The sequence below is a fragment of the Alexandromys fortis genome, unplaced genomic scaffold (genome assembly GCF_014885135.2).
Source record: "Alexandromys fortis isolate MF-2015 unplaced genomic scaffold, M_Fortis_MF-2015_v1.1 scaffold_79, whole genome shotgun sequence".
In the NCBI taxonomy this organism is placed as follows: domain Eukaryota; kingdom Metazoa; phylum Chordata; class Mammalia; order Rodentia; family Cricetidae; genus Alexandromys; species Alexandromys fortis.
In genome coordinates this window covers 7670329-7696528 of record NW_026067964.1, presented here as the reverse complement: position 1 = coordinate 7696528, position 26200 = coordinate 7670329, and the positions used below count along the sequence as shown (strand labels likewise).

Here is a 26200-nt window from a genome sequence, read left to right as displayed (position 1 = left end):
CCTCTGATGCACAATTAGGCTGCGGGGCGGGACCTGGTGGGGGCGGAGCCTTAGCTGCACAAGTCGGAAGCGGTCGCTATTTTCGCGCCAAACTTGAGGGGAACCCTAGCGTGCAGGCTGTCTGGGAGCTGATCGCCGCTTGTCATGGTTCGAACGCTGAACTGCATCGTCGCCGTGTCCCAGAATATGGGCATCGGCAAGAACGGAGACCTGCCTTGGCCTCTGCTCAGGTACTGTGGCCGGACTGGGTTCGGGAAACCGAGGCGGTTCGCTGAGTCGAGTCGAGCACTTGGCGGAGACGCGCCGGCGGATCTGCTTAGGCGCAGTCGTGAGCGGGTAGGCCCACCGGCTGCAGCCCCTGCCGGTACCCGCGGTGAACCCCCTGCTGTGGCAACCTTTGCCCAGAGGCGCCCTGGCCGTGAGCAAAGTCCGGTCACTGGGCAGCACCACCCCCCGGGCTTGCACGGATCGCTGCTGAGCTGGAGTCTGAACACACGTGACAATGTTCGGGTTAACGCAGTGTTTCTCTAACTTTCAGGAACGAATTCAAGTACTTCCAAAGAATGACCACAACCTCCTCAGTGGAAGGTAATTTGGGGTTAAGTCATGAGGATCTTAGGGCCTGCTTGAAGCAGGCTTTCCATTGCAGACGTGTAAGCGGGAAGTCTCCCGTGGGAATATGGCATCTTTGTTTCTTGGCAGAAATTTTGGTGTTCCTCCCAAAATTTAATAAGCATCCTCTTTTAAAAAAATATTTGAAATTTTGTTAGCAAAAGCATTTAATTGGACAGAATAATCAGCAAAATTTAGCCGTTTAAATATAGAGAGCAGAGCCGGTATTTAGAATTGTTGCCGGAAGACATAAAACTTGAGCAAATGGAGAAGAATGCAGGGGGGAAGAGGTTAAAAAACAAACATTTGCGTGATACTCTTTTGGATTTCTGGAGGCAGGAAGGCACGGTGGGATGGTGGTTATGGTCTTCAGTGGGACAGTCCAGGGGGCTGACTTGATAGAAAAGAACAGGGAGTGGTACGCAATTGTAAGGCAGTGTCCCGTTGCTTGTAGGTCGTTCCGTGTGATTTCTCCCTAACAGACATGTTTGTTTATCATGGTAGGAGAGGAATAGAACAGTGGCTCTCAACCTGTGGGTTTCAACCCCTTTAGGGTTGAATGACCCTTTCACAGGGGTGGCCTAAAAGGCCATTGGAAAGCACAGATATGTACATTATGACTCCTAACAGTAGCAAAATTCATTTATGAAGTAACCATGAAAGTAATCTTATGCTTGGGGTCACCACACATGAGGAACTGTATTAAAGGGCTGCAGCATTAGGAAGGTTGAGAATCACTGGCAGAGAGCATGGGGAACAATATTCATGGGACAGGTAACATAGAAGTCACTGGCAGGCAGGTGGGCAGGTGCCATCAGCACAGTGTATGCCCAGGAATCTAGATATCAGGATTAGGGAAATGGCTCAGCCAGTAAAGTTCTGAGGATCTGGATTCAAATCCCAGCATCCAAAAAAAGCTGGGCGTGGCAGCACCCGTTTGTAATACCAGCGCTGGTGAGACAGACAGAAAGATCCCTGGGGCTTGTTCTCTAGCTAAATTTGTGGGCTCCAAGTTCAGTGAGAAATCTCATCTCAAGAAAATAAGATGAAAACACCCAGCTTCACTGCCTGGGCCTGTGCATATAGGTGTACAATACACACAAAATAAAAACTAACGTTTTCAAGATTTATTTGTTTATCTTTCTAATGTGTGTTTTGAGAGTGTCTATATACATGTATGTACAAAATATGTGTGCCTGGTCCCCACAGCGGCCAGAAGAAGGTGTCAGTTCCCTGAAACTGGAGTTAAACGCAGTTGTAAGCGCTTAGATGTGGGTGCTGAGAACCAAACCCAGGTCCTCTACTCTGCTTTTAACAGCTAAACTCTCTCTCTAGCCCCCAAATAATTTTTCTTAAAAGAATCCTAATTGTTACTCTACCTTTGATCCAGCTGTCTGACACTCAAGGTTTTTTCCAAGTAATTAAATAAAAGATGGAAGCTGTATGGTATGTATAGTTCTCTTAACAGGACTTTTTAAATGTTATTAATAACCCTGTGTGTGGCCATTGACTGGGGCATGAACATGAGCCAAACCTAAGACTGAGTCTTCCTCTCTCAGCAGCCCCCAACTACCAATAGCTATCTAATAGGGGCGGGGCCTCAGGAGCCCCTCCACCATGCTAGAATTTTGACTGGCCTAATCTTGTACAGGTGACCAAAGCTGCTGTGAGTTGGTGCCTGCCGACATCTGCCAGGTCACATCCAGAAGTCAGTGTTCCCCATCTTTCTCCCTCTCCCACCAGCCCTTCCGTGCGTTCTTTCTGCCCCCTTTTCCTCTCTGGCCCCTGACCTTAGAGTAGTGGGAGCAGGTACAGACGACCCAGAGAACACTACTTTTAGAAGGTGAGCACAAGTTCTGAGTCTTTAATTTTCTCAAGGTTTCCAGGAGTAGAAAATGTTCCTGTCTCCATTTTAGAGCTAAGTAAAGCATATGGGGTTATCTAGTGGATGACAAAACCCCATCAGCCTGAGCACTTGGAATCAGAATTGTGCAAGGTTGCAGTTGACTGAAACCTAAGTAAAAGATAGACATTGGGCAGACCAAAAGGATTAGTTAATGAGCACTAAATCTGAATTTGGGGTGAAGCTGTTTGTTTTAATGTTTCTAAAGGATATCCACTAGATGTCACTATGACAACCGTATCTTGCCTGTGTATGACACTGAAAATATATGTGCATTTTCAAAGGTATCCTGTCTGCTTGGTTTTTGTAGGTAAACAGAACCTGGTGATTATGGGCCGGAAAACCTGGTTCTCCATTCCTGAGAAGAATCGACCTTTAAAAGACAGAATCAATATAGTTCTCAGCAGAGAGCTCAAGTAAGTGACATGAAGTCGCCACAAGAAAACTGTGATCTCTGTCCCAGGGCACAAATCAGTACGTAATAGAATGAAGTAGTATAGAAGTGAGTTGATGAACATCTGTGTGCATGCACATGCACATCTGTACATATATGCATGCATGGCCATGTGAACAGGGGCACATGTGTGCAGCCGTGCATACAAAGCTGAACATTGCCCTTCCTAAGAGTCTGTTTACCTTGTTTTCTTGAGACAGGGCTCATGTATTAAGCTAGGCTAGCTGGCCAGCGAGATCCAAGAGTCCCTCTGTTTCTGCTGATCCACTGATAGGGTTACAAGTGCATGCCACCAAGCCCAGCTTCTTTTTACCAGGTGCCGGGGGGTCAAAGTCAGTCCTCATACTTGGACAGTAGAAACTTTACCATGTTGTCACCCTAATCCCTAATAAATCACTCACTATTCAAACAAGCTGACACCATCAGTATTTACCCCAACAGCCTGAGGCGACTAGACCCTTCCTTATCTACTACCTTAGACCTAGCTGAATATCTTCATATCTCAACCGAGTGGGCAGTTATGCCATGTGGCAACTTAATTCTGTTCGTTAAGTGATTAAAGTGGTCTAGGAATCTTCAGGAGAAGAAAATGTCTGTAGTTGACTTCTGCTAAGAATTTTCTTATCCTCCAAATGTTTGAATAGATAATTCATTCATCATGGCTTAAGGTAGTTGGGGACTGGAGTAATGGCCCAGGGGTTAACACTGGCTGCTCTTCTAGAGGACCTGAATTCAATTCCCAGCACCCACATAGCGGTTCACAACTGGCTATCACTCCAATCCGAGGTGATCTGAAGCCTTCTGGCCTCCAGGGGCACTAGGCTTGCACATGGTGCACAGACATGTCGGCAAACAGTTAATCTTAAGGAAGGACCGGAGGTGATAGAGAAGATTGACTATGAAGTTAAGTCCAGGAGTCTGACCTTGATGACGACTTTGCTATCGTTGTTACTAGTCTTAACTTACTAAAATAACTTCCTGAGTCTTAGAGGGCATTGTTTTAGTTTAGATTGTTTTGGTCAGCGGTGACTAAAATTTAAGGGAACTTTAGGATTCAAGATGTTGACCATTCTTCCTTACATCAATAAGTAGTCACCAAAAACAACACAGCGTCTTAGAGCATGGGACAGTGTTTGCTTGAACAGTAGTCAAGAATGTCACTCCCGTGTGTTTTATTCAGGATCCAGCTAGAGAAACAGATGCAACAGAAGCTGTAGTTGTGGGGAACTGGCTTTCACGGTTATAGGGCGGAGTTACATGAATCCCAAACATTAGAGAGCAGACTGTCAGAAGAGCAAGCTAAGGCTTCCCAGAAGATGCTCTGCTTGCTTCTGAGAAGTCTCAGCTCTACTATTGGGGGTTTGGGGACAAGATTTCTCTGTGTATCCCTGGCCACCCTGGAGCTCACTCCATAGACCAAGCTGGCCTCAAACTCAGAGATCTGCCTGCCTTTGCCTCCCAAGTGCTGGGGTTAAAGCGTGCACCACCCAACTTCTCAGTTCCACTATTAAGGCTTCTCACTGCTTTGAATCCAAGTCAGCTCATAGCTGTCATCACTCCTACAAAACACGAGTATCTGAGTGAAGGGGAGTTAGCACAGCCCTGGGAGGGAAAATGCTCTCCAGAGCTGTGTGCTAAGAGATTTTTATGTAGGGTTTCTCCCACACCCCTCTTATAATGACATAGGTTAAAACCTAGAAGAAAATACACAAACACTTGCCTCGGTTGCCTCTAGTGATGGGGAGTATGCGATGTGCCTCTTGCCATCTTCCTCCATCTTTGTGTTGCTCCTTGTCCTGGTTGCTAGGATATTCTGATGATCACTCTCCTTGAAAAATTACACATTCACAGGCTATATTGCCATTGCCAGATATTTTTTTAATAACATATTCTTGAATACTACTCAAGTTTATTTATGGCCAGCTTGAGCTAAAATAAACATAAAGAACTCTCAGTGGGGGACATGTTCAGTTGAGCTAGCATTTCTTCTCAAATGATGAGTCTAATTTCTTCTTTATGACCCCCCATGGCGTATGTAATTGGATTGTGTTGCTTTTCGTGTATTTATATATAACATTTAGTAGGTTTTTTTTTTTATTTTGCCTTCTTTTTAAGGCTGAAAAAATTCAAAGTCTTTATTATCAAGCAGGCTAGAGAGGTTGGAATAGCAGTTAGTGAAAGATTTTATTAAGGTCCAGTCTTTCTTCAGTCTCCGGCTTCTCTTGATTGTCACTTTATGTATACGCAGAACACAATGGGTCCTGTGTCACAAGACAGGCACCGCACATGACAATTGCTTATGCAGGCTTTCACTGGTACTTGGGATTTTAGCCACTAACCTTGTATGGGAATCATCAAGGTAATCCCAAAAGTCACTAAGGTCTGGAGAGGGCATACTTTTCATAATGCTTTCTGGGCAGGAAGTTGTAGCTTTAATAGAACCAAATAACAAGTGTGAGTCAGTGGTAGTGGCTGCGTGACACTAAGCACACCGGAAGTCACTGGTTTATACGCCATAGGAGAATGCATTAATTTATCGGGGGGGGGGGGGGGGGACTTGGTGGCACACATGTGATCCTGTCACTTGTCAGGCTTTGTCATGAAGCTTTTGAGATTAAGGTCATGCTGGGCTATAGGGTGAGACCCTGTCTCAAAAAATGACAACAGAAAGATGTATATATGGATAAGTGAATGCCTTTGGTAACCAAAAATTAAATAAAAAAGTTTCACATCAATGCTGTATCTTTGAGATTATCGGTAGGGGATCCCAATTGCCTCCATGATATAACACACTGCAAATTTCCTCGGTAAGAGCTATTCTGAATTTCATCGTGTAATAACGTCTTATGATTCCTTTACCATATTCTTTCTAGTGATGGCATTTTCTGCTTCTTATGGCCTTTTCCTCTGACCCACACACGCAGCCCATTCAGCACTGACTTAGTGGACGTCCCCTCCCTGCTCTGGCTCCAAGTAGCCTTTGGGGTTTATGCAAGTCATAAGTAAAGCTTCCTGAACCTGAGATGTATTACCTACTAGATGAGATTAATAACAGCAACTCTTAGGATGGTTTTTCAGGATTTGTTGAGTTCTGTATGTTAATATCCTGGCTCACAAAAGGTACCTGTTATGCATAGCTTGCAGTTTAAGTTCCCCAGAAACATCCTGCATAAAGAGCTTAGCCATCAGCTCATGGACTTTTGGGGGTGATTGGATAAGAGGTCTCTTCATCAATGATTGATAGGTAAGTTCACAGCTGAAAGGATATTAGGAGATGATGTCTTGTTGGAGGAAATGAGTCATTTTAGAGCATAGAATTGGAAAGAAATCTGCTCCCCGTCTACTGCGAAATGAGTCTCGTGGCCCTACCACATTTTCTGACAGGGTTGCTCTTCCTTCAGGCCCAAAGCAGCAGGAGCTAGTGGTCAAGGCAGTGTGTCAAGCTAAATGGCTCCAGCCTTAAGTTAATTTCTTCAAGTTTTTTGTCATAGAAGAAATGACCCAACACAGGACTTGGCAGAGACCGGCTCCTACCTTGTCCCCGAACCTTGTAACTTATAGAAAATGCTGATATTAGGAGCTGAGGGAGGAGCATAGTGTAAGGCCTTGAGTTTGAGACCTAGCACCCTCAAAATGAACATGAATAATATTTGATTTCTCTTTATAGTACATAAATTGCTTACTTTTAAATATTATTGGGATCACAGTGAATAAACTCATAATTTATTTTTTACCTTAGCAAATCACCTTATTTTTATCCTAAGACATAAATAAATCTCACCTATCTAAATCAACTTGTACCCTCTCCTTTACTCAAGGTGATCAGAGACTAACTACCCTATTGTCCTCATTTTGAACCTCACCTCAAGTAACTGTTTTCATGTGTTGAATAAGTTCTCTGTAGCCTACAACAATTTCTAGGGAAGTATATCTTTTCCCAGCTTTGGGCATGTTTTTACCTCTGCTGACACCCAGCTAAGGAGTCTGGCACCATCATTGCCCCACCAGAAATTATGCAGCATGTCTGGGCGCAGATCCTCCGCAGGTCTTGGTATTCTGCTGCCATGCTTTTTGACCACTGCTGAGACATGCATCTGGTTACCTTCTCACTCGTTTGGGTAGATGGACTGCTAAATTTTAAATCTCTGTTGACAGCCTAGAAGTTGAGAAATCTTCACAGGATTAGTGGTCTGTAGGGCCTGAACACAGGGTCACCCTACTAATTCTACTTTGTGTTTTAGAAATGTAAAAATATTGTCTATTTACCCTGCTTTGTGTATTAGAAACTAAGTTGCTGTCTAGTAGCTACATGGGTGGCTAAACGGACTACCTCCTTATACATTGTTTCTTAATGGAGCATCTACTTACACATTGTTTCTCTTACTCCTCTGAATTCTTTGACGGAGTTTAAGACTCTTCCATTAGAAACAATACCAGCCATGTCCACACAGTTCTTGACAGAATTCATATTACTGCCCCTTATCTTTGAAGTCCACACCAATCACTTATATGGGGTTTTTGTTTTGTTCCATTTTTGAGGCTTTTTGGGTTTTTTGTTTGTTTGTTTGTTTGTTTTTAAGTAAACTAGAGAGTGTATTTAAATTTCGCCAGCTCTTCCATTGCTGTTTTTTTTTTATTCTTCTAGGATCTAATTCAGTATCACATGTGTATTGTTTCTCTTCGGTGTCTTCCAATCTATAACAAGACTATCATTTAATTACAATTAATAGAGGTTCATTTGAAAACTTGCCTTGAGAGTTTCTCGGTCCATGTGATAACCAATTGTCCTGAATAAAGAGCTAGAGTGACCCAAAGGAAGAAAGGAGCCTTCTTTAAATGAATTAAGTGAAGAGCAGACTGTGAAAACATGGATAGGTCAGTTGTGTTCAAGGCACCTACCTACCTGTGTGTAAGAATGTCAGTGAACAGTTACTTGAAAGCTCCTGGAAAAACACAAGGAATGAGGAAGACATCGGAGCTACTCTGCTTTGGAGCAGTCTGGAGGAGTTGTTTTGAAAGTAGAAGATCTGAGTTAGTTCAGTCTTGAGAAAGGATAAATTAGCTAATCAGGTATGCAGAGGTTACTAGAAGGCATTACATTTCTCTCTACATGGACCCCTTTTCTAATTTATTGGGAGCATAAAAACTGTTCAGCAGTGAGTGACTGTAACTTACATTCTGGACCTTAGAGAAGGTTCCGGGAAAAGCAGTAGAGAAAGAAGCTCCTCTGAAGCATTGGCCCCTTTACTCTTGAGTTCAGGGCTTTGCTAGGGATTTCTTATTGGTCTCTCGTGTGTACTGGGGATCAAACCCAGGGCCTCGGGCATGGCAAGCACACCAAGCATTCCTGTAACCCTGGAAACCATATTGCTCTCGGCTTTTGAGTCCCTGCTGTCAGATTGTGCACATCAGCTCCTTCATCACCATCTCCAGTTCTGTTTCATCTCTATACCCATCTTAGCGTCAGCTTTCTGTTAGGCCACTGGACTGTTATGGACCATTTATTGCCTGCATCATCTTTTTTTTTAATTTATTATATATACAGCATCTGTCTGGGTGTTTTGCCTACAGGCCAGAAGAGGGAGCTAGATCTCATTACAGATGGTTGTAAGCCATCATGTGGTTGCTGGGAATTGAACTCAGGACCTCTGGAAGAGCAGCCTGTACTCTTAACCGCTGAGCCATCTCTCAGGCCCTGCATCATCTTCTTCATGACTGAATCTATATTTCTTGTTGCTATTCTGTCCTTCAACACTGTCGTATCCTGCCTTGTCCCTGAAATTACCCTCAGACCTTTGGTGGCAGCTCAGCTCATTTAACTCACCTTGGCCTCCATTTTTTTTTTTTTTTTTTTTGGTTGTTTGGTTGGTTGTTTGGGTTTTTTCTCCCAGCATAAGGCCAAACGTATTCTTTGCTCTATCCTAATCTCCTTACCTATGACAAAGAGTGAAAAAGATAAAATGGGAAGAGAAGGAAAACGCTACTAGGAAGATGAATAGTCCCCATCAGTTCTTGATTAATCATTGTTACAAGTTCAAAGACAGTTATGTAAGTAGTTCTTTTAAAGCACCAGCAAAGAACTTGACATTGAATTGATAATTTTTGTTCTGTTTCTAATCACTACGTATAAATTTACTCATTTATAAAGGGAGTTACAACTCCTCTCACCATCAAAATAATAGAATCCCAGAAATTTAGCTAATAAGCATAAGCAGTGAATTTATTTAACTTTTCTTTCTGATTATTAATTCTGTAACTGGTAACAAGCTCATCCTCAAACACTTTTTGTCCTTTCTGTATTGTTCAAAATATGCAAGTTCTTTCCCCATATATGTTAACAATCTGAACGCTGCTTCAGATTCTTCTAGTCATTTGAATATTTTCTGTCTAATATTTAATCATGACAGTTTTCAGACTGACAGAAAGAACTGTACATTAAGCCAGGCAGTGTTGGCACACTCCTTTAATTCCCAGCAGAGGCAGGCAGATCTCCGTGAGTTCGAGGCCAGCCTGGTCTACAACAGCTAGTTCCAGGACAACCAGTGCTGTTACAGAGACCCTGTCCTGAAAAAGCAAAAAGAAAAAGAAAAAAAAAAAAGAAAAGCTGTGCATAAAAACTGCATACCCACCCCCTGGATCCTGCCACTGAGTCTTTACTGTGTTGGTTTTGGCACTGTTATCATCTATCCAGGTGGTGCTGCTTCCACAGTTCAGACTAAAGGGCAGAATGAGTGTATTTCCCAAAATGCTTCCCATGTGTCAGTAGCTAGAATTCCGCATTGTTCCAGCCTCTTGCTGTGGTAAACATTAATACAATGAGATGCACGAGTCTTGAGTGCACATTAGCTTCGTGTTGACAAAGACTTACACCTACATAACTCAGCCTATTAAACCTCCAGAAAGGTTGTTTTCCACAGTGAGATGTCACATATGCCTTCGTGTGCCGTTCGGGTATAAAAGATAGAGTGGATGCTGGACATGGCCGTGCATCCTAAGTACTTTACGTTAAAACAATTGGTTTCATTATTTGTTTTGTACTGACTGCTTCCAAGTCAAATTATTTGACTAGTGTAGACAGAATTTTACAGTAATCATAATTTTTTTTTTTAAATCTCAGGGAACCGCCACAAGGAGCTCATTTTCTTGCCAAAAGTCTGGATGATGCCCTAAAGCTTATTGAACAACCAGAGTTAGCAAATAAAGTAGACATGGTTTGGATAGTTGGAGGCAGTTCCGTTTACAAGGTAAGTAGACTTATTTCTAAGTAGAAGGAAATAAATGTCCTTCCCTGCTTCTAGCCATGACCCTAGGAAGTAGCACATTATCCAGCTCTAAGCTAGACAAATTGTCAAAGTGAACTATCTGACATAGAAATAACCACAAATACCCCTCTGTCTCTTTATTTGTATGTTTTATGTATAAAATCATATATTTCATTATGAAGTTGTGACATAATTCATCTGCTTTAGTACTATTTGCCCCCCCAACTTCCATTTCCTCTACCCAAACTCCCCTGCGCCAACTATCACCAACTCCCATCAACTTCAGTGCCTTATTTTTAAATCTGTTTTTAAATTGGCAAACAATCAGATGATCTGAAACATGCATTCACAGAGCGGATAAATTGAGATATATCACCTTGCTTATTTTCGGTGATGAGAACACTGAAAATCAACTCCCGGCAATTTTAAGAGCACAGTTAGTCACCATGTAGCTCAGTAGATCCCTAGATCTTATTCTTCCTGTGTTCTTTGGCAAAGATCTTCCCACATGGTAGTCAGTTTCCATTCAGAATACTAGTTGTTTCCAGTTGAAAGGTCAGTCTGCTTTGTTGAGCAGCTTTCTTATATTCCACTCCCAGATGTGCCCTGGAAGGGCTGCTGTGCCTTTGATTCCAAGATAAATATTGTACTGAGAAGAGCAGGGGCTCTCGGTCAGCACCGGCCGATCAGATGGAAAGCTTTTCCTCAGCAACCTCCCTGCAGTGTGAGGGCAGAGGAGGACGGCATGTTTCGATCATGGTGGAAAATAGTGTACAAAGCAGAAAATATGCTTTTCCTGGTCTCATTTGGTACCAAATGACTTCTGGCTTGTTTTTTTTGTTTTTTTCAGATATTCTTTGGAAAGATTGTCATTTATAAGGAAGAAAAATCAGTCCTCTTTATATGTTAACACACACACACACAGAAAGAGAGAGAGAGATGATGTGAGAAAGGAGGATTGCAGATTCCTAAGCTGATTGTGACTACTCCTTGTCTCCCAGTCCTGTTTCTGTAACGTTGTCTCCTATTAAAACATGTTCTCTAAGCTCTAAGTGCTAAAAGCACTTATCTAATTAGATCTACATTAAGGAAGTAAAGGGCTGCAGGTACCCATCTCACATGCTGTGCTTTCGGCCTGTCCTCCCATGCCGGCTGGCGAAGCGGAGCAGAGCCTTTCATTTCTGCACTGTCCATGGCTGCTTTTGCTGTAAGAGTCAGGAGCCTGTGCTGCTCCAAGCCTGAACTGTTCACCAGATGGCCCCTTACGGAAAGCTCACCCTGCTTTGATGAATGCTGCTGTGGTTAGTCTGCACCAGCTCTTCTGGTTTGAGCACAGTGGGAGCTAGCAGAGATTTCTTTGGTTGCAGCAGCAATAATAAATAATGTAACATAAGCTGAAATACAGAAAGGAAAAAGTGTTCTATGCTAGTATAGCACGATAGTATAGTATTAGAAGTTAAGAATAACGACTTGAAATCTTATATATGTGAGTATTCTTTTTCTTCCTCTACGTGTTTAAAGATCAGTAGTTATTAATGCTTTCTTGGATCTGCACGTCTGCCTCATCCTTTCCATTAAAAATATAAGCTCTTTCTTCCAAGGCAACTCGTGAACATGGGGCCTGCCCTGGAGTATGGTTGATATACACAGTGTCATTATACTTTGTTAATTATAAAATTAACATTAATTATAGTAAAAAATCATTAATAATAATATTACAGACATTGGTTGGAAAGTCATTAACCAGAACAGACTGAGTGCCATTGTTAGCAACAAGAGACAAGAAGAAACAGAGACAGGGGCCTTTTCAGGTAATGCCAGAGTAGTAGCGTGTACTGATGGGGTGGGAGCCATGGCTCAGCAGTTAAAAGCTCTTGCTACACAATTGTGAGGACCAGAATTCAGATCCTAGCACCCACATAACAAGCAGGGAATCCTGTAAACCTCCTCAGTTCCAGCTCTGAGGGATTTGGTACCCTCTTCTGACCCATGCACACGCAGGCACACAAGTAAATGAGCAAATGAATTCTTTTAAAGAAACGGTGTCGTGAGTGTCCCTGTGGTGTCTTTAACAGTGAAGACTTCACAAAAGTGCTTTCTTATTCAAGGGTACAGAAGCAGACTTCTCTTGGGAAAAGCAACTAGGTAGTGAGGGGTGGACCCTTAAAAGAGCAACCGAAGGAAAACAGCCTAACTGAATGCTTAAATTTAAAAAAAAAAAAATACTTTAAATGAAGACCAGAATGTATTTTCATAATTACTGATAATATGACTAGTTGCCATTCTCAAGGTAACGGAAGCTGGAAGCTTTAGAATAGAGGATATATACGTGTGTGTGTGTGTGTGTGTGTGTGTGTGTGTGTGTGTGTAGTAAGTTTGAGGGAGCTGGAGAGAAGGCTCGGTGACTGGAGTTCAGCAGCCACATCAGGTGGCTCACACCCACCTGTAACTCTAGCTCAGCTGCCTCCCATAGGTACCTGGTCCCACACAAACCTACGCAAAGAGGTATAACATATATAAACAATTTTTTTTTCAAAATAGCTTATGTATATTGCTTGAGAAACTGTAAGCATGGATTTAGTGCCTAGTACAAACTTAATTCAAACAAGAATCTTGTAGTCTCTTTGTCTTCCAACAGCGGTTAAGGAGAGTGATGCCTTCTGTTTTGTTTTAAAGGAAGCCATGGATCAGCCGGGCCACCTCAGACTCTTCATAACACGGATTATGCAGGAATTTGAAAGTGACACGTTCTTCCCAGAAATTGATTTGGGGAAATACAAACTTCTCCCAGAGTAAGTACTAAAAGTATTAATTAGTCAGAAGCACTTTAGGAACTAATTACAGAAAAGGGAGGAGTAAGTAAGGGAAAAATACAATGACATATATGGATTGAAATTAACACGTCACAACAGAACCCATGACTATTAAATAAAGACTAATCAAAGGAGGAAAAAGGATTACAGAGAAGAGTAACTTTTCATATTTGATTTGAAGTAGCAGTGTGCTGTGTAGAAAGATACTTTTTAAAATACATTTTTATTTGTTCTTTGAAGATTCTTAACACTGTATTTGGGTTGTATTCATTACCCTCCACCTTCTTCCAGGTCATGTTCCCTCTCTCTTTAAGAACAAAAAGATCATGGAGTGCAGTCTGCACTGGCTGACCACTCCTGAACATGGGGCCTGTGCTGGAGTATCGCTGATAAACACTGCCACTGTATTGTAGAGAGTAACTTTCCCTCTCCAGTAGGTGTCCGTTCTAACAGCTCCTTGGTTAAGGGTGTGCTCTGCTCCCACTCCCTGCTGGGATCTGCCTGGCTTGAGCTTGTACGGGTCTTGTGCGTCTGCCACAGCCACCGTGAGCCCATGTGTACATCTGCCTTAATTTCCTGAAGTCACCACCACCTCTGGCTCTCACAGCCTTTCTGCTCCTGTTCTGTATAGACCACTGAGCCTTGTGGGAAGGACTGTATGCAACATAGAAGACATGGCATTAGGGATCAGTATTCCAAAGTCGCTTATCTCTACATGTTGACCAGTGGTGGGTGTCTACTGCAAGAAGAAACCTCCCTGTTGAGAGTTGAGCATCTATGAGTATAATCTAATGGGTATAGTCAATATGTTATTGAGAGTAATTTTATTGCTATGTTAACTTAGCAGAATAATCATAGTAGGTTTTCCCCTAGGTTCTTGGCCTTGTTGGCAGTGTCAGGTATGGGTTCCATCTCATGGTGTCAGTCTTAAATACAAAAAGAGAAGGAAAGAAACCATGATCACTCCCATGATATCATGCCACTATTGACAGTGAACCAGTGGGCATAGCTTGCAGGCGCGTCACTATTGTAGCTCACAAAGTGGGTGAGCCCGATGACTGCTTTCCTTTTCAGGCAACATGCGTATCATCTTCCAGCACTGAATGCGACGTCTAGTTGAGTGCCAGCTGCATTTCTCCGTGTTCTATGGCATAGAATGTAGTGCCTTTTGTCACATGATGTATGTTTGTTTAGTTTTATACTCGGGTTTAACATAAACTACGCAGGCGAGTTACAGTGCTTGCCAATTTTCTTGTCTTTAAGAAAGCTTTCCTCAGCTGGAGTTATATAACTGCTTCTTTTGAGCTGAAACACACCCTCCTGGAGGAAGGAGAAAGGATTTTAGACCCAGAAGTAAATTCAGTTCACAAGGCACAGGAAGCTTCTCAAGCTTAGGAGTGACAAGGCCCTCCTCCAAGGTTACCTGGGTGATGACAGTTGACGAGAGTAATCAACTGATCCACACGTCAGCTGTGCAGGGAGCTCCAGGGGTGCAGCCTTTGTGTGCTGTCACCTCCTAGTATGGGTTCTCGTAGCTGCCTTTTATTCGGTCACCCATGCTCCCGTAAGTCACAGAAATAAACTCACTAGCTCACAGAGCTAGACTTCCAGTCATTTCTTTGGTGTGTTGCCAATGCAAAGAAGTTTGTTTGTATCCCTAGAAAGATACGTTATAGGAGCTTTTAGAAATAGACTTTAATAGACTTGGAAATGTGCAGGCTTTAGTGATTCTAGTGGCATCCAGCACAGTTGTCACTAGGTCGTTCTAGGGGAGTGAGGCCTGTCTTAGGCACCCTGAAAATTGCGTGAGTTCTGCCAGTGCTGATGCTGCTGCCCTTCCTGGAGACAACTTCTTGACAAGCATGAAACAGTGGGGTCTGGTGGATACTGCCGTGTGAGGGATCTACTGTGAAATCAAGATCTAGAAACAGCCACCCAGCAGCAGGAAGAGTGGTCCAGGAGCAGGAAATAATGCAGAGCCTGAGCCCAGGAGGAAGTTAGCTGTTCTGTGATACAGGAGGCAGCCAGGGACTTTGTCCCAGCTCTATGGCAAATGCGCTGGAGAGGAACACGAAAGAGTTAGGTGTGGGTGAAAGATGAGGGATCATAGGTTAAGGTGGCCTCAGTTGTGAAGATGCAACAGAAAAGCTATCTTGTGGTTCCAGCAGGAAGCCTGGGAACATTTTAATTTCATCTGAAAGCACTTTAAACTGTTAGCTATAGAAAGTAAAAGAAAAAATAATTATATTAACACTTTTAGACCAGTTCTTAACACATTTTTCTAGATAGTCTCAATTGTGTCTAGTAATTATCCTGAGTGTGAATTTGTTTTTTACACATCCCCTAAAGAAACATTAACAACTTAGTGTAAATAAATGGATGGCCAAGCTTTAGAATAATAGTCTTGATAGTCTGTGGAATGACAATCTTGGATCTCATAAATTCTAAATTTAGTGACTCTCTTTGGCTCTTAATTCTAAAGTAAACAGAGAATCGCAAACCATCAGCTGCTTAAGTCCAGACTTTGCATAGGCTCCTAAATTTTAAAAGAAAGCCACAGTTGGTCAATTTATAAAATGTTTATGTGAAAATCACACCGTTTATTTTCTACTTAAATTGTGAATTCCCAGGTTATGTGAATATGGGTCTATGTTATGTGAGTATAGGTCTCAGCTGTCTCTTCTTACTCCTTTTCTTTCTTTCTTTCTTTCTTTCTTTCTTTTTTTTTTTTTTTTGCTACTAGCAATAACAGACTGCTGTATGATCAGCCTCATCCAAATATCATTTTAACGCTTAATGTTTTTAATCAGAATTTTTCCATGGCACTGACCCTTTAGGAACCTTGACAATTTAAAATAAATGTCGCTGTGACGTCATGACGTTCGCCTGTTGGGACTGAGTGACTCGACGCCTTGCTGTGCTTGCGGTTGTTATTCATGCATGTCGTCACAGTCTCGGCTGACTGCAGGTGGGAAGGTGTTGTCTCGACTCCCGTCTGTCCCTTTGGTCAGCGTGTACCATTATGCTGCTCTTACGTAGTCTTATTTGGGTTTGACTGGGTCTCATGCAGCCCAGGCTGGCCTGGAACATACTAACTATAGCCCAGGATGACCACCTGCTTCTAGTTCTCAGGAGTGAGAATTACGCCTACCTGACTTGGCTTATTTACATGGAATTGTCATTAATTCTAACTTAGAATCGGCAAACAAAGACCTTTCAGCTTCGTTCTATTTCAAGATTGCTTCTTGCTGCTCTGGGGCCCTTGGGTTTCCATAGGAACTTTGTGATGAGAATGCCAGTTTCTGACAGAAAGCAAACTGGTTTCGTAGGTATTGTATCCCTAGAGCCCTCTGAAGAGAACTGGCTCTGAACAACATGGCGGCCTAAACCTTGAGCGAGTTGGAGCTTTTCACTTAGGTAGGATCTTCTCTCTCTCCCAGTGATGCTTTACTGAGTTCAGTGTCTTGCACCGCTTCGAGTATATGTTATTCCATCTGTTGCTATTGCTTTGTTTTCAGACTGTTTACTGCTAATGTATAAAACTACAAGTCACCATTTATTGGTCCATGTCCTTCAATTTCATAGAGCTTAACAGTTGCATATATTTGTGGATAGTTGTGTAACGTTCGTCTGGTACCCAAAGCTTTAAAACTGGAGTAGTTATAATTATTCGTACATTCTTAGCCCTAGTACCATGAAATAAAGATGAAGGTAAGAGCTGACCCGTGTTTACTGTCATCTGAAGTTTTCTTCCACTATTTAGTCAGTGTCCATTATTTCTTTCTCTTGCCTGAGTATCTGGTCCAGACCCTCCAGCAGAGTGAAGAGGAACCCCAAGCAAACATCTTACTTGTTTTGTTCATGATCCTAGTGCGAAAGTGTGACTTTATCCCACGAAGGAAGGTCCCTTCGATCTCTAGTTCATTAGTGACTTGGTGTCGAAGGACTGTTGGATTTGACACTATTAATACAGTGGTTGCCTGAGTGGTGTTCGTAGTAAACGAATTTTGCCTTTCTGAGATGAATTCTTTTTCTTAAGGATTTTTGCATTTGTATCTAAGAGACATTTGGTGCCTGCTTTTCTTTAGCATTTGTTCAGCTGGTCTTGGAATCAGATGTGTTGACTAGCCGAGTGAGTTAGCAAGTGCCTCTCTTTTGCTTGCTTGGGAAAACTGGAGCTGCTATTTGCCATCACAGGAGTTGGTGATGAGTGGCCTGAGACAGGACAAGGCCATTGCTGTGACATGGGTGTTCTAAGAGACACTCACAGGAACAAAATGTCTATTCCATCACAACAGCTGATAGCCACCTGTTCTCTGACCTGTGTTAACATCACAACAGCCTCCTTATGTGGAGGAGAGGGGATTCCCTAAGGAAGTGGTCCTCACCCTTCCTAATGATGCGACCCTACAATGCAGTCCTCACGCTGTGGTGACCCCCAACCATAAAATTATTTTCAGTGCTACTTCATAACTGTAGTTCTGCTACTGTTATAAGATGTAATGTAGATATCTGATATGCAGATGGTTTTAGGCAATTCCTGTGAAAGGGTTGTTCTACCACCAAAGGGGTTGTGATACACAGGTTGAGAACCGCTGCCCTAATGAGAACCCTTAAGGAGGTCTGTCTTCCTTTAAGACTCAAAAAAAAAAAAAAAAAAAAAAAAAAGGGAAATCTCTGGACAGTAAGTGTCTTAGTTAGGGTTTCTACTCCTGTGTTAAACATAGTGGCCAAAAGCAACCCGGGGAAGAAAGGGCTTATTTCATTTTATACTTCTAGGTAACAGTCCATTATGGAAAGAAGTCAGGGAAGGACCTGGAGGCAGGAACTGATCTTGTCTACCGGCTTGTGCGTTGTGACTTACCTGCCTGCTTTCTTGTATGCTCCGGGGCCACCTGCCCATAAGTCCCACCTCCCACAATAACTGGGTCCACCCCATCAGATGTCATACAGACTTGTCTATAGGCCAATCTGATGGGGAAATTTTCTCAATTAAGATTCCTCCCTCCCAAACTAGCCAGAGCAGTGAGGATACTCTGTCTGTAAGACAGGAACATTGCTCAGTTCTGGGCCTTTGTTTCTGAGCCTCTATACACTAGGGAACTTCTCATTTCTCTTTAATGTCCAAAAATGAGCTTTAATCTTTCTCCACTCCCCTTTGTTCTCCCATCTTAAGTTTACATGTGTGTATCTAAATTTTTATTTATGTTTTTGAAATGTAAATGATCAAATCCACACACCATTTTATCCCTTCTAATTCCTCTCCTATCCCCCCAACCACTATTCCTCACAATTTCATGTATTGTTTTGGTTTTTTTGTTTTGTCTTTTTATTTTAACACGCCGAGTCCATGCAATGCAGCCAGTATGCCTTATGTGCATGACCATGGAGTCACCACTGGAGCATGGGCAGCCTCTCAGAGGCCATATCCCTAGAGGAACATGACTCTTCCTTCCTACACAGCCGTTAGTTATCAATAACTCCTAAGCTAGGGATGGGACGTCTTGTCTTCCTCTCTCACCCATGCTTAGACTTTGTCTGCTTCATCTTGTAGAGGTGCATGCGGTCAAACTGTGGTGCGCCCATATGTGCAACAGCCCTCTTGTGTCCAGAAACACAGCTGCTGTGCAGCCATCCACTGTCTCTGACATTGTTTCCAACCCCTCTTCCACAGTCATCCCTGAGCCTTGTGTTTGTACATGTGTGTGGAGGATGTGTATTTGTATATGTGTGTGTGTGTGTGTGTGCGTGCATGTGTGGGGGAGTTTGTGTGTGTCTGTGTATTCATGTATGTGATACACATAAAGACCAGGGGACATCCTCAGGTGCCATCCTCAGCAGCACATCCTCCTTGAGACTGTTCTCTCCTTGCCTGGAATTTATTCAGTTGCTGGCTAACCAGCAAACCCTAAGCTTTCCTGTCTCTGCCTCCACAACATTGGAAATACACCCTTGCCCCCACATCTGATATTTTATGTGGGGTCTCAGGCCTTCCTACTTGAGTGGCAAGCTCTTTACCACTCATTTTGACCCCCGTTGTCTCCATTACCTGAGTATATTACTCCTGTGTTTAGGTAGGTTTCCGTTCAAACACAGTATTTTTCATTAACACCATACTACTGATTTTCGGTTTGGTTGTTTTTTTTTTGTTTTGTTTTGGGGTTTTTTTTTGTTGTTGTTGTTGTTTTGTTTTGTTTTTTATCTTTACTTTAATGAAATAAAGATAAAAGCAAGAATTGTGAGTGGGGAATGAATTAGAAACTGGAAGCATCAGATGGTCAGAGGCCTGAGAGCAGAAGTTCACATGAACACAACGGTGGCTTCACCGTGCCTTCTTTTCCTGGAGTCTTTGCCTGTACAGTTGGCCTTTCAGCAACACAATGCCAGCCCATCCCATGCAGGTCTGTTCTCATTGATCTTGCTTGGAAGAAATTTTTCTGCCTCAAATTTCATGAGGCATCAACCAAACCAGCAGGCCCAAAAGTTTTATATCAGCAGTATTCTGTTTAATGAGTTGCAAAATAAACAAATAAGACAAAAGAGGGGCCTTTAGAAGCTATGCTCATCCATGCTTTTCATCACTGAAAAACATTGAATGCCTGAGGCAAGCTAAGTTTAGAAAAGAGTTACGTATTTAGCTCGGAGTCATGAAGCCTCAAAGGCATGCTACAAGCTTTAGCATTGCTGCTGGTGAGGACCTCATAGCAGATGTCCCACAGTGACAAGCATTGCTGGAGGGGGCAATCACTCTTTGAATCTGGATGCCAGAGGGAGACTGGAGTCTCCTAATCTCTTCTGAAGCCTCACTTCCCATTAACCTAGGCCCACATAAAGACTCACCACCACCTCCCACATCATTCGGTCTCTTAAATCACGATGCTTTGGAAGACAAACTCCTCCTACACTACAACAAAGTGGGTAGTTGGCTCCAGAGCCGAGACCCATGCCCCTCATCAGTGGACACCGTGGAGTAGATTTTAGGCTCACTGTTGTCTTCTCTTCTGGTCCCTCTATCTGTTGACTTTCTGGGATGCTGGTGTACTTACCCAAAATCTCCACTAGAGCCTGGGCTTCCGCTGTAATACCCATTTTATTAGAGTTCGAGTTTGTTTGCTTAAGAACTGTTTCAGAAATTCCACTGGCCTCTAAGAGCGTCTACTAAGTCACCTCCATTGCTGCGGTCCTTCATTATTTCAGAGCTGCCGTTTATTGACTCTAGTGCTTGAAGAGTCTAAGTAGGAGCACGTGTGGGTGGGACCTAACAATAAGTAGTACACCAATCCCTGTGAGCTTCAACTCCAGAGGCCAAGTCTGTGTGCGCTCATGTGTGCTCCCAGGAATGTGTGCATGCGTAGACCACACTCGCCCTTGTGCGCACGCGCACAAACTATCCAAGCAGAGTTCCCAGGAAGAGTTTGACATGAAGTCAACTATCATCTCAGCAAGTTCAAAGCCACCCTGAAATACAGAATGAGATCCTGTCTCAAAACAAAGAAAGTTCAGAATTGAAATTATAACCATTATTAAAAAGATATTAGAAGAAAAGAAACTAAACTTAAGGAGAGTTCAATTTTAGTTTCACAGCAAAATTGCTAAATATACCAAGTATATTTAGCAGGCCGCTTATAAGATTTTATTATTCTTGGCTTTAGAAAGTACCCCTGAGTGCTTTGCTTTTTTCTTGGTAACTGACAGTTTTGGCGGAGCTGAATTTTACACACACACACACACATGTGACTTTTTCTGAATTCATTCCAAAGAAACTCAAATCATAATTGAAAATTGGCCTAGTAAAATCAGTTTTAAAAGGCAGGAGTACTACAAACTGTGAACAGCAATAGGCTAGAAAATGGTTGGTGACTAAGAGAGCTTCTTCTTTTGACATGAAGTTTTCCGTATTATAACTGATGTCTGTGGTTCCTCATCAGTATATCATATATCACAAGACATTTTAAAGTTTTCTGTAGCATGCTTGCAGCAGTTTGGAGTAATACCTAACACTGTGTCAGACATCACACTACTCCATGAAGAAGGCTTGACTGCCAGCCAAGCAGAAGAGCTATGTATACACAGGAGAACCAAAGATGAAAACAGCAGCTCCTGGTCCCCTCTGCTGTAGACCCGGATGCAGCCTGCACCATAGTGAGGGACAATTGGAGGGATGTGGGGATGCTCACTGGGAGACTGAGTGTCCAGAGGGTCCTGAGTAGAGACCTAAGTGAGAGTCAGGAGATGAAGAAATCAAGTGCATCATGGCTCTATCAAGTGGTCAGTTTGCCTCATGTTGTGAGGTTAGTAGAACCAGATTGTGTCCATAAGTCAACAGAGAACAAGAATCTGCCAGGTGCTGGGCATACAACTTTGGGTTTTGGTGTTTTGGATTTTTTTGTTTGTTGTTTTGTCTTGTTTGGGAGGTGGGGTTATGACAGTGTTTCTGTCTGTAGCTCTAGCTGTTCTGGAACTCACTCTGTAGACCAGGCTGGCCTCAGTCTTAGAGATCCGCCTGCCTCCTCCTCCCGAGTGTGGGACTAAAGGCTTGCATGTCACCACCGCCCATCATCTTCAGTTTTAAGCAACTACAGATAATTTTCTTTGCTTTTCTTAGAGATGTGATTTCAGCTCTAACTTGCAAAAGTTCCTAAGAAATTGCCTAGTAGCTCATTGGTAGAGTGGAAAAATAAAAGAAATAGAAACTGGGGTTCATTTTTGAGGGGAAAAAATGTGAATCAGATAAAGGAGAAGCTTTGGGATTCAAGTTTTCCAGCAGTCCATGGTTGGCTGCTTCTCTTCTGTTGCCATGTGTTGTGTGGCTGCGGATACTCACTCACCTTAGGAGTGGCTGCCACTTTGAAGTAAAAAAAGCTTCTCTCGCTTCACAGTGTTGGTGCCCTTGGGTGAGAAGTCAGGGAAGCCATGCTGTGTCTTCAGTGGGTGTAGAATTAAGTTGTGAATCTTCTTCTTTTCCAGATACCCAGGGGTCCTTTCTGAAGTCCAGGAGGAAAAAGGCATCAAGTATAAATTTGAAGTCTATGAAAAGAAAGGCTAACGGAAAGATGCTTGCTGGTTGACTTCAAGTTCTACTGCTTTCTTCCTAAAATTAGCATTTTTACGAGACTGGGACTTGTGTTGGCTTTAGATCTATGAGTAATTCTTTCTTTAGGGAGGGGTAATTGGGAGGAAGTGTTTGTTTTGCGGTGTTGGAAATGGAACTAGGGCCCTGCATGCTGGACACATGTCCTGCTAAGCTATGCCCCAGCCCCTGTATAATTCCAAACAATGTTTTCATTTCCACTAATCTAACCAGGTTATATTAAATATATTTTAAGACACACCACTTGCTATAAAAATTTCAATGCCCCTCCTATGCTACCTCAAGTGAGTCCCCCAGTAGATGCAGAGCATAGTGTGCGTACAAGAGACCCCAAAGATGTGGAGCCCCTGAGAGCACACTGTGGGGACTCATAGAGATAGGAGCTAGACAGACAAGTCCAAAGGGCAGAAATGGATTTTAGACAGCAGAGCTGGAAGTCAGACTTTAAAAGAAAATTAGATCAAAGTAGAGACTGAATTATTCTGTGCACGTCACACTCTCGGCAAAGTTCTGTTCACCCAGACAGAAAACCAGTAAATTGAGAGCTCCATTGTGCTCCGTGGAGAAGGGAGCAGGTGGAAGATTATGTAAGGTCTAAAACATTTAACTTCTCCGTTTCTCATCATCAGTGAGATTCCAAGGGATATGGCAGTGACAGAACAAGAATAGGCTGCTTCTACCAAAAGAAAAAGAGAGAGAAAAAAGCCTAGGTAATAGCAAGCATAATAGCTCCTGTTAAGAATCCAGAGATAACGAACTGAGAATGGATATTGCTTGAGATGAAAATTAGTAAGTTAGAAACTAAACTTTATGAAAATGAAGAGATGAGAGTTAAAGAGGCTTTCCTGACATCTCAGCAGGGTTTATTTATATCATCAGGTCAAAAAGATAGTGTTTTCAGACCTGCATTATAAATTAATACAATCTTTTTTAAAGATTTTTTTTTTAATCTTTTACTTGTCAACTTCATATATGGAAATCCAAATCCCCACTTCTACTCCCTCCACCTACCTTCATGTCCTCTTTTTTGTTTTCTGTGACCCACTGAAACCAGTTAAGGCTTTCTTTATGTTCCTAGGTGTGAACCATCCACTGGGATATGGGCAGCCTCCAGTGGCCACACCCAGCAGCCATCAGTTGCCTGCCAATAGCTCTTCAGCTGTGGGAGGAGCCTCATGGGCCTCTCCTAGCCATGCTGTAGTATTGACTGGATCTATCTGTAGATCGCCATAGCTGCTGTGAGCTTATGAGTGCAATGGCCATGTCATGGCGGAAGACAGCACGATGTTCCAGCACTCTTCCCAATTTTTCAGGTCGTTCATTCTGTCCACTGCTCTAACTCACCGTGACCTGAGCTGTAGTCGAGGTTGTTGGTATAAACGGCCTTATTCAGAACTGAAATTAAGCAATCGTTTATTCTCTCCAATCTGATCATTTATGAGTCCTGTGCTGACTGCTGACCACTACACAAAGGAACTTCTCTGACCAGAGTTATAAGCAGCACTGATCCAAGGTATAAGCACAGATACTTAGAAGGCACCTCAAAAATGTATCCATTTAGCAAAGCAGCAGGAGTAGGTTCCCCCTCAGAGCCCATTAATTCCACAGCCATGGGCATTTGACCAGTTTTACAGTACCATACATAGGAATTCTCTCCAGTGGAGTGGGCCTCAGATCCTAGAGAGCACTTGGTAACCACTGTGGTAGCCATGCCATTACCGTACCTGTACATTAGGATTGTAACGTGCCCCGCCTACGGCTAGCTAAGTCCATGAATGACTTTTCTCCCCTGGTGGTAGGCATCACAACTTCTGGCACTGTGAAAGCTAGCCAGTAATGAGGAAGTTTGCAGTTCGGTTCCAGATTGATGTCTCTATGTCCTGCAACTATGCTGTGTTGTCCTTCAGTAGTGGAGACTTACCATCTAGCTGTGCTGACCAGCCAAGAGCAATGGTAATAGCCTATGTTGTTGAGGGAGCCTCTATACCAATTGCTCTGAGGAGGTATCCCATACCTTGCACTGAGATTTTTATTTAATGACTTATGTTTTCATTTAATAGCCAGTGTCCACTAGTGCATAGGGTACCACCAAACTTTTTTTTTTTTAGTTATAATTATCTTACAAAGCAGTGGGGTGTTTTGTTTTCTCATACGTCCTTAGTTTTAGTTAAGCCATACTGTAGATACAGTCTTTTGAATGTAAGTTAGTAATCAATTCAAATTTATAATATTCTACATTTGGACCCAGAAATACTACCTGATGATCATGAACAAATTTATGAACTCAAGGAGCCAGAAGAGCAGCTGAGTCAGTTCCCATAAAGCATAGGAACTGAGTTTGTTGTGTATCAGCTTCCTCTAAAATTAAAACCTTTCTTGGAGGGAAGTTGTGTGAAACAATATGTTATAGAGGATATACTAAGGGTGGGCGGAACAGTACATCCTGCTAAGAGGTTCCTTAAGTTCAGGAAGTAAGCAACTCAAAAGGGTTTAGGAAGTTCCTGAAACTGACCAGGTACACTAGGCCCCTCCCTTCCCAAGCATATATGAGCGGTGAGTGATTGCTGAGGGACACTGAGACAAGCTGGCTATGTAGCGCAGGTGAAGCCTCCTGGAAAAAGCAGAGGCTATCAAGCTGCTTGTAAACTACAGGTTTCCAGATTTCATGAGCTGTCACCCATGCTGGGGTGGGCTTTTGGTGGTACAGTGATCTGTGAGTCATTGCTGCTTCTGTAAGTAACCCCAATAAAATTCATTGGTTCACCAAGTGGAATTTTGGTGGTATCTTTCCTTTGAACTTCCATATCAGGTTAGTAGACATTAGCTCATATCTCTCCAGGAAGGGTGTTACGTAACAGTTTGGATCCCTGGCGCCCATGTAAAAGGCCAAATACAGTGGCATATATTTGTAACCCCAACAATGGTGGGGTAAGGGAGAGACTGGCAGTTCATTGGCAAGCCAGACTGGCCCAATAAGTGAGTTCCCTGTACAATGAGAGTTGCTGACTCAGAAAATGAGGTAGAGAACAGTAGAAGACACCTCACATTAACCTCAGGCCGCCATATGCAAGCACATGTGATGTGTACACACACCAAGTACACACACATGGCACACAAAAAGAATCCAAGGAAAGTTAATTGTTACAGTGTTTTCTTTTAAATTTGGAAAGAGCCTAAATGTCAAAAAATGAATAGTTATGTCTATAAAATATACTATTTTGCGGCACTTGAAAAGGATGTGGCCTTAGCAAATGCTAAAGTTCTTAAATAAAAGAAACTATGATAAACAAAAGCATCTAATACTATCATGTCTAAGAGTAATATATATTATAAATAATTGACAGCATCAGACTTGGTGAGTGTTATCTTTCTGTTTAAGTGTGTTTTCTATGATAAGGATTTTTGGAAACTATTCAGACAAAATTAATCAGTCACAGCATTTGTTTTCAGCAGGAAACTGAAGGCACAAAACACCCAGAGTAAGTGATTTTCTAAAAGTCTTCCTTCCAAGGAAGGGCACACCGTACAGAAGAGAAGGGGCCAACTCTACAGAAATATTTCCATCCAGGGAGGGGACACACCACACAGAAGAGAAAGAGTCAACTCTACAGAAATTTCCATCCAGGGAGGGGACACAGCACGTAGAAGAGAAGGGGTCATCTCTACAGAAACATTGCATGTCAAAAGAAAACAGTGGGGCCTTCTTGCAATGAACATAACCCGAAAGCTACCAATGTCCAGAATCTGTAGGACTCGGTGATTAGGTCAGAAAAAGAAACAAGCTGTTTAAGGAGAAATTAAAGTGGCCACTAAATGTACACTTAGGTAAACCTTCCACTAGGAAGGAGGGAAACACAAGCAAGACTGGGTGTGACACTCTCACCTTTGTCAGACTTAAGTGTTGTTGATACTTCCTAAGGCTGAGGATGCATCCGCTCACGAACACAGACTGGATAAAAACCAGGAGAAAAGCTCACATGTGGTAATGAAGCGCTGAAAGCAGCCTGGAAAACCAGAGACAAACTATTGTATTACTATTTTGGGATTTCTATCCAAAGCATGTTC

General features: G+C 42.6%; 1 protein-coding gene across 1 annotated transcript; it reads left to right on the top strand.

The window, feature by feature from the left end:
* Positions 1-15: 15 nt before the first annotated feature.
* Dhfr (dihydrofolate reductase) lies at positions 16-24908 on the top strand. The gene is made up of 6 exons (XM_050153770.1): positions 16-230; positions 539-588; positions 2826-2931; positions 10087-10213; positions 12908-13023; positions 22012-24908. The coding sequence occupies exons 1-6, from the start codon at positions 145-147 to the stop codon at positions 22088-22090; spliced, it is 564 nt and encodes a 187-aa protein (XP_050009727.1). The 5' UTR covers positions 16-144; the 3' UTR covers positions 22091-24908.
* The last annotated feature ends 1292 nt before the right edge of the window (positions 24909-26200 follow it).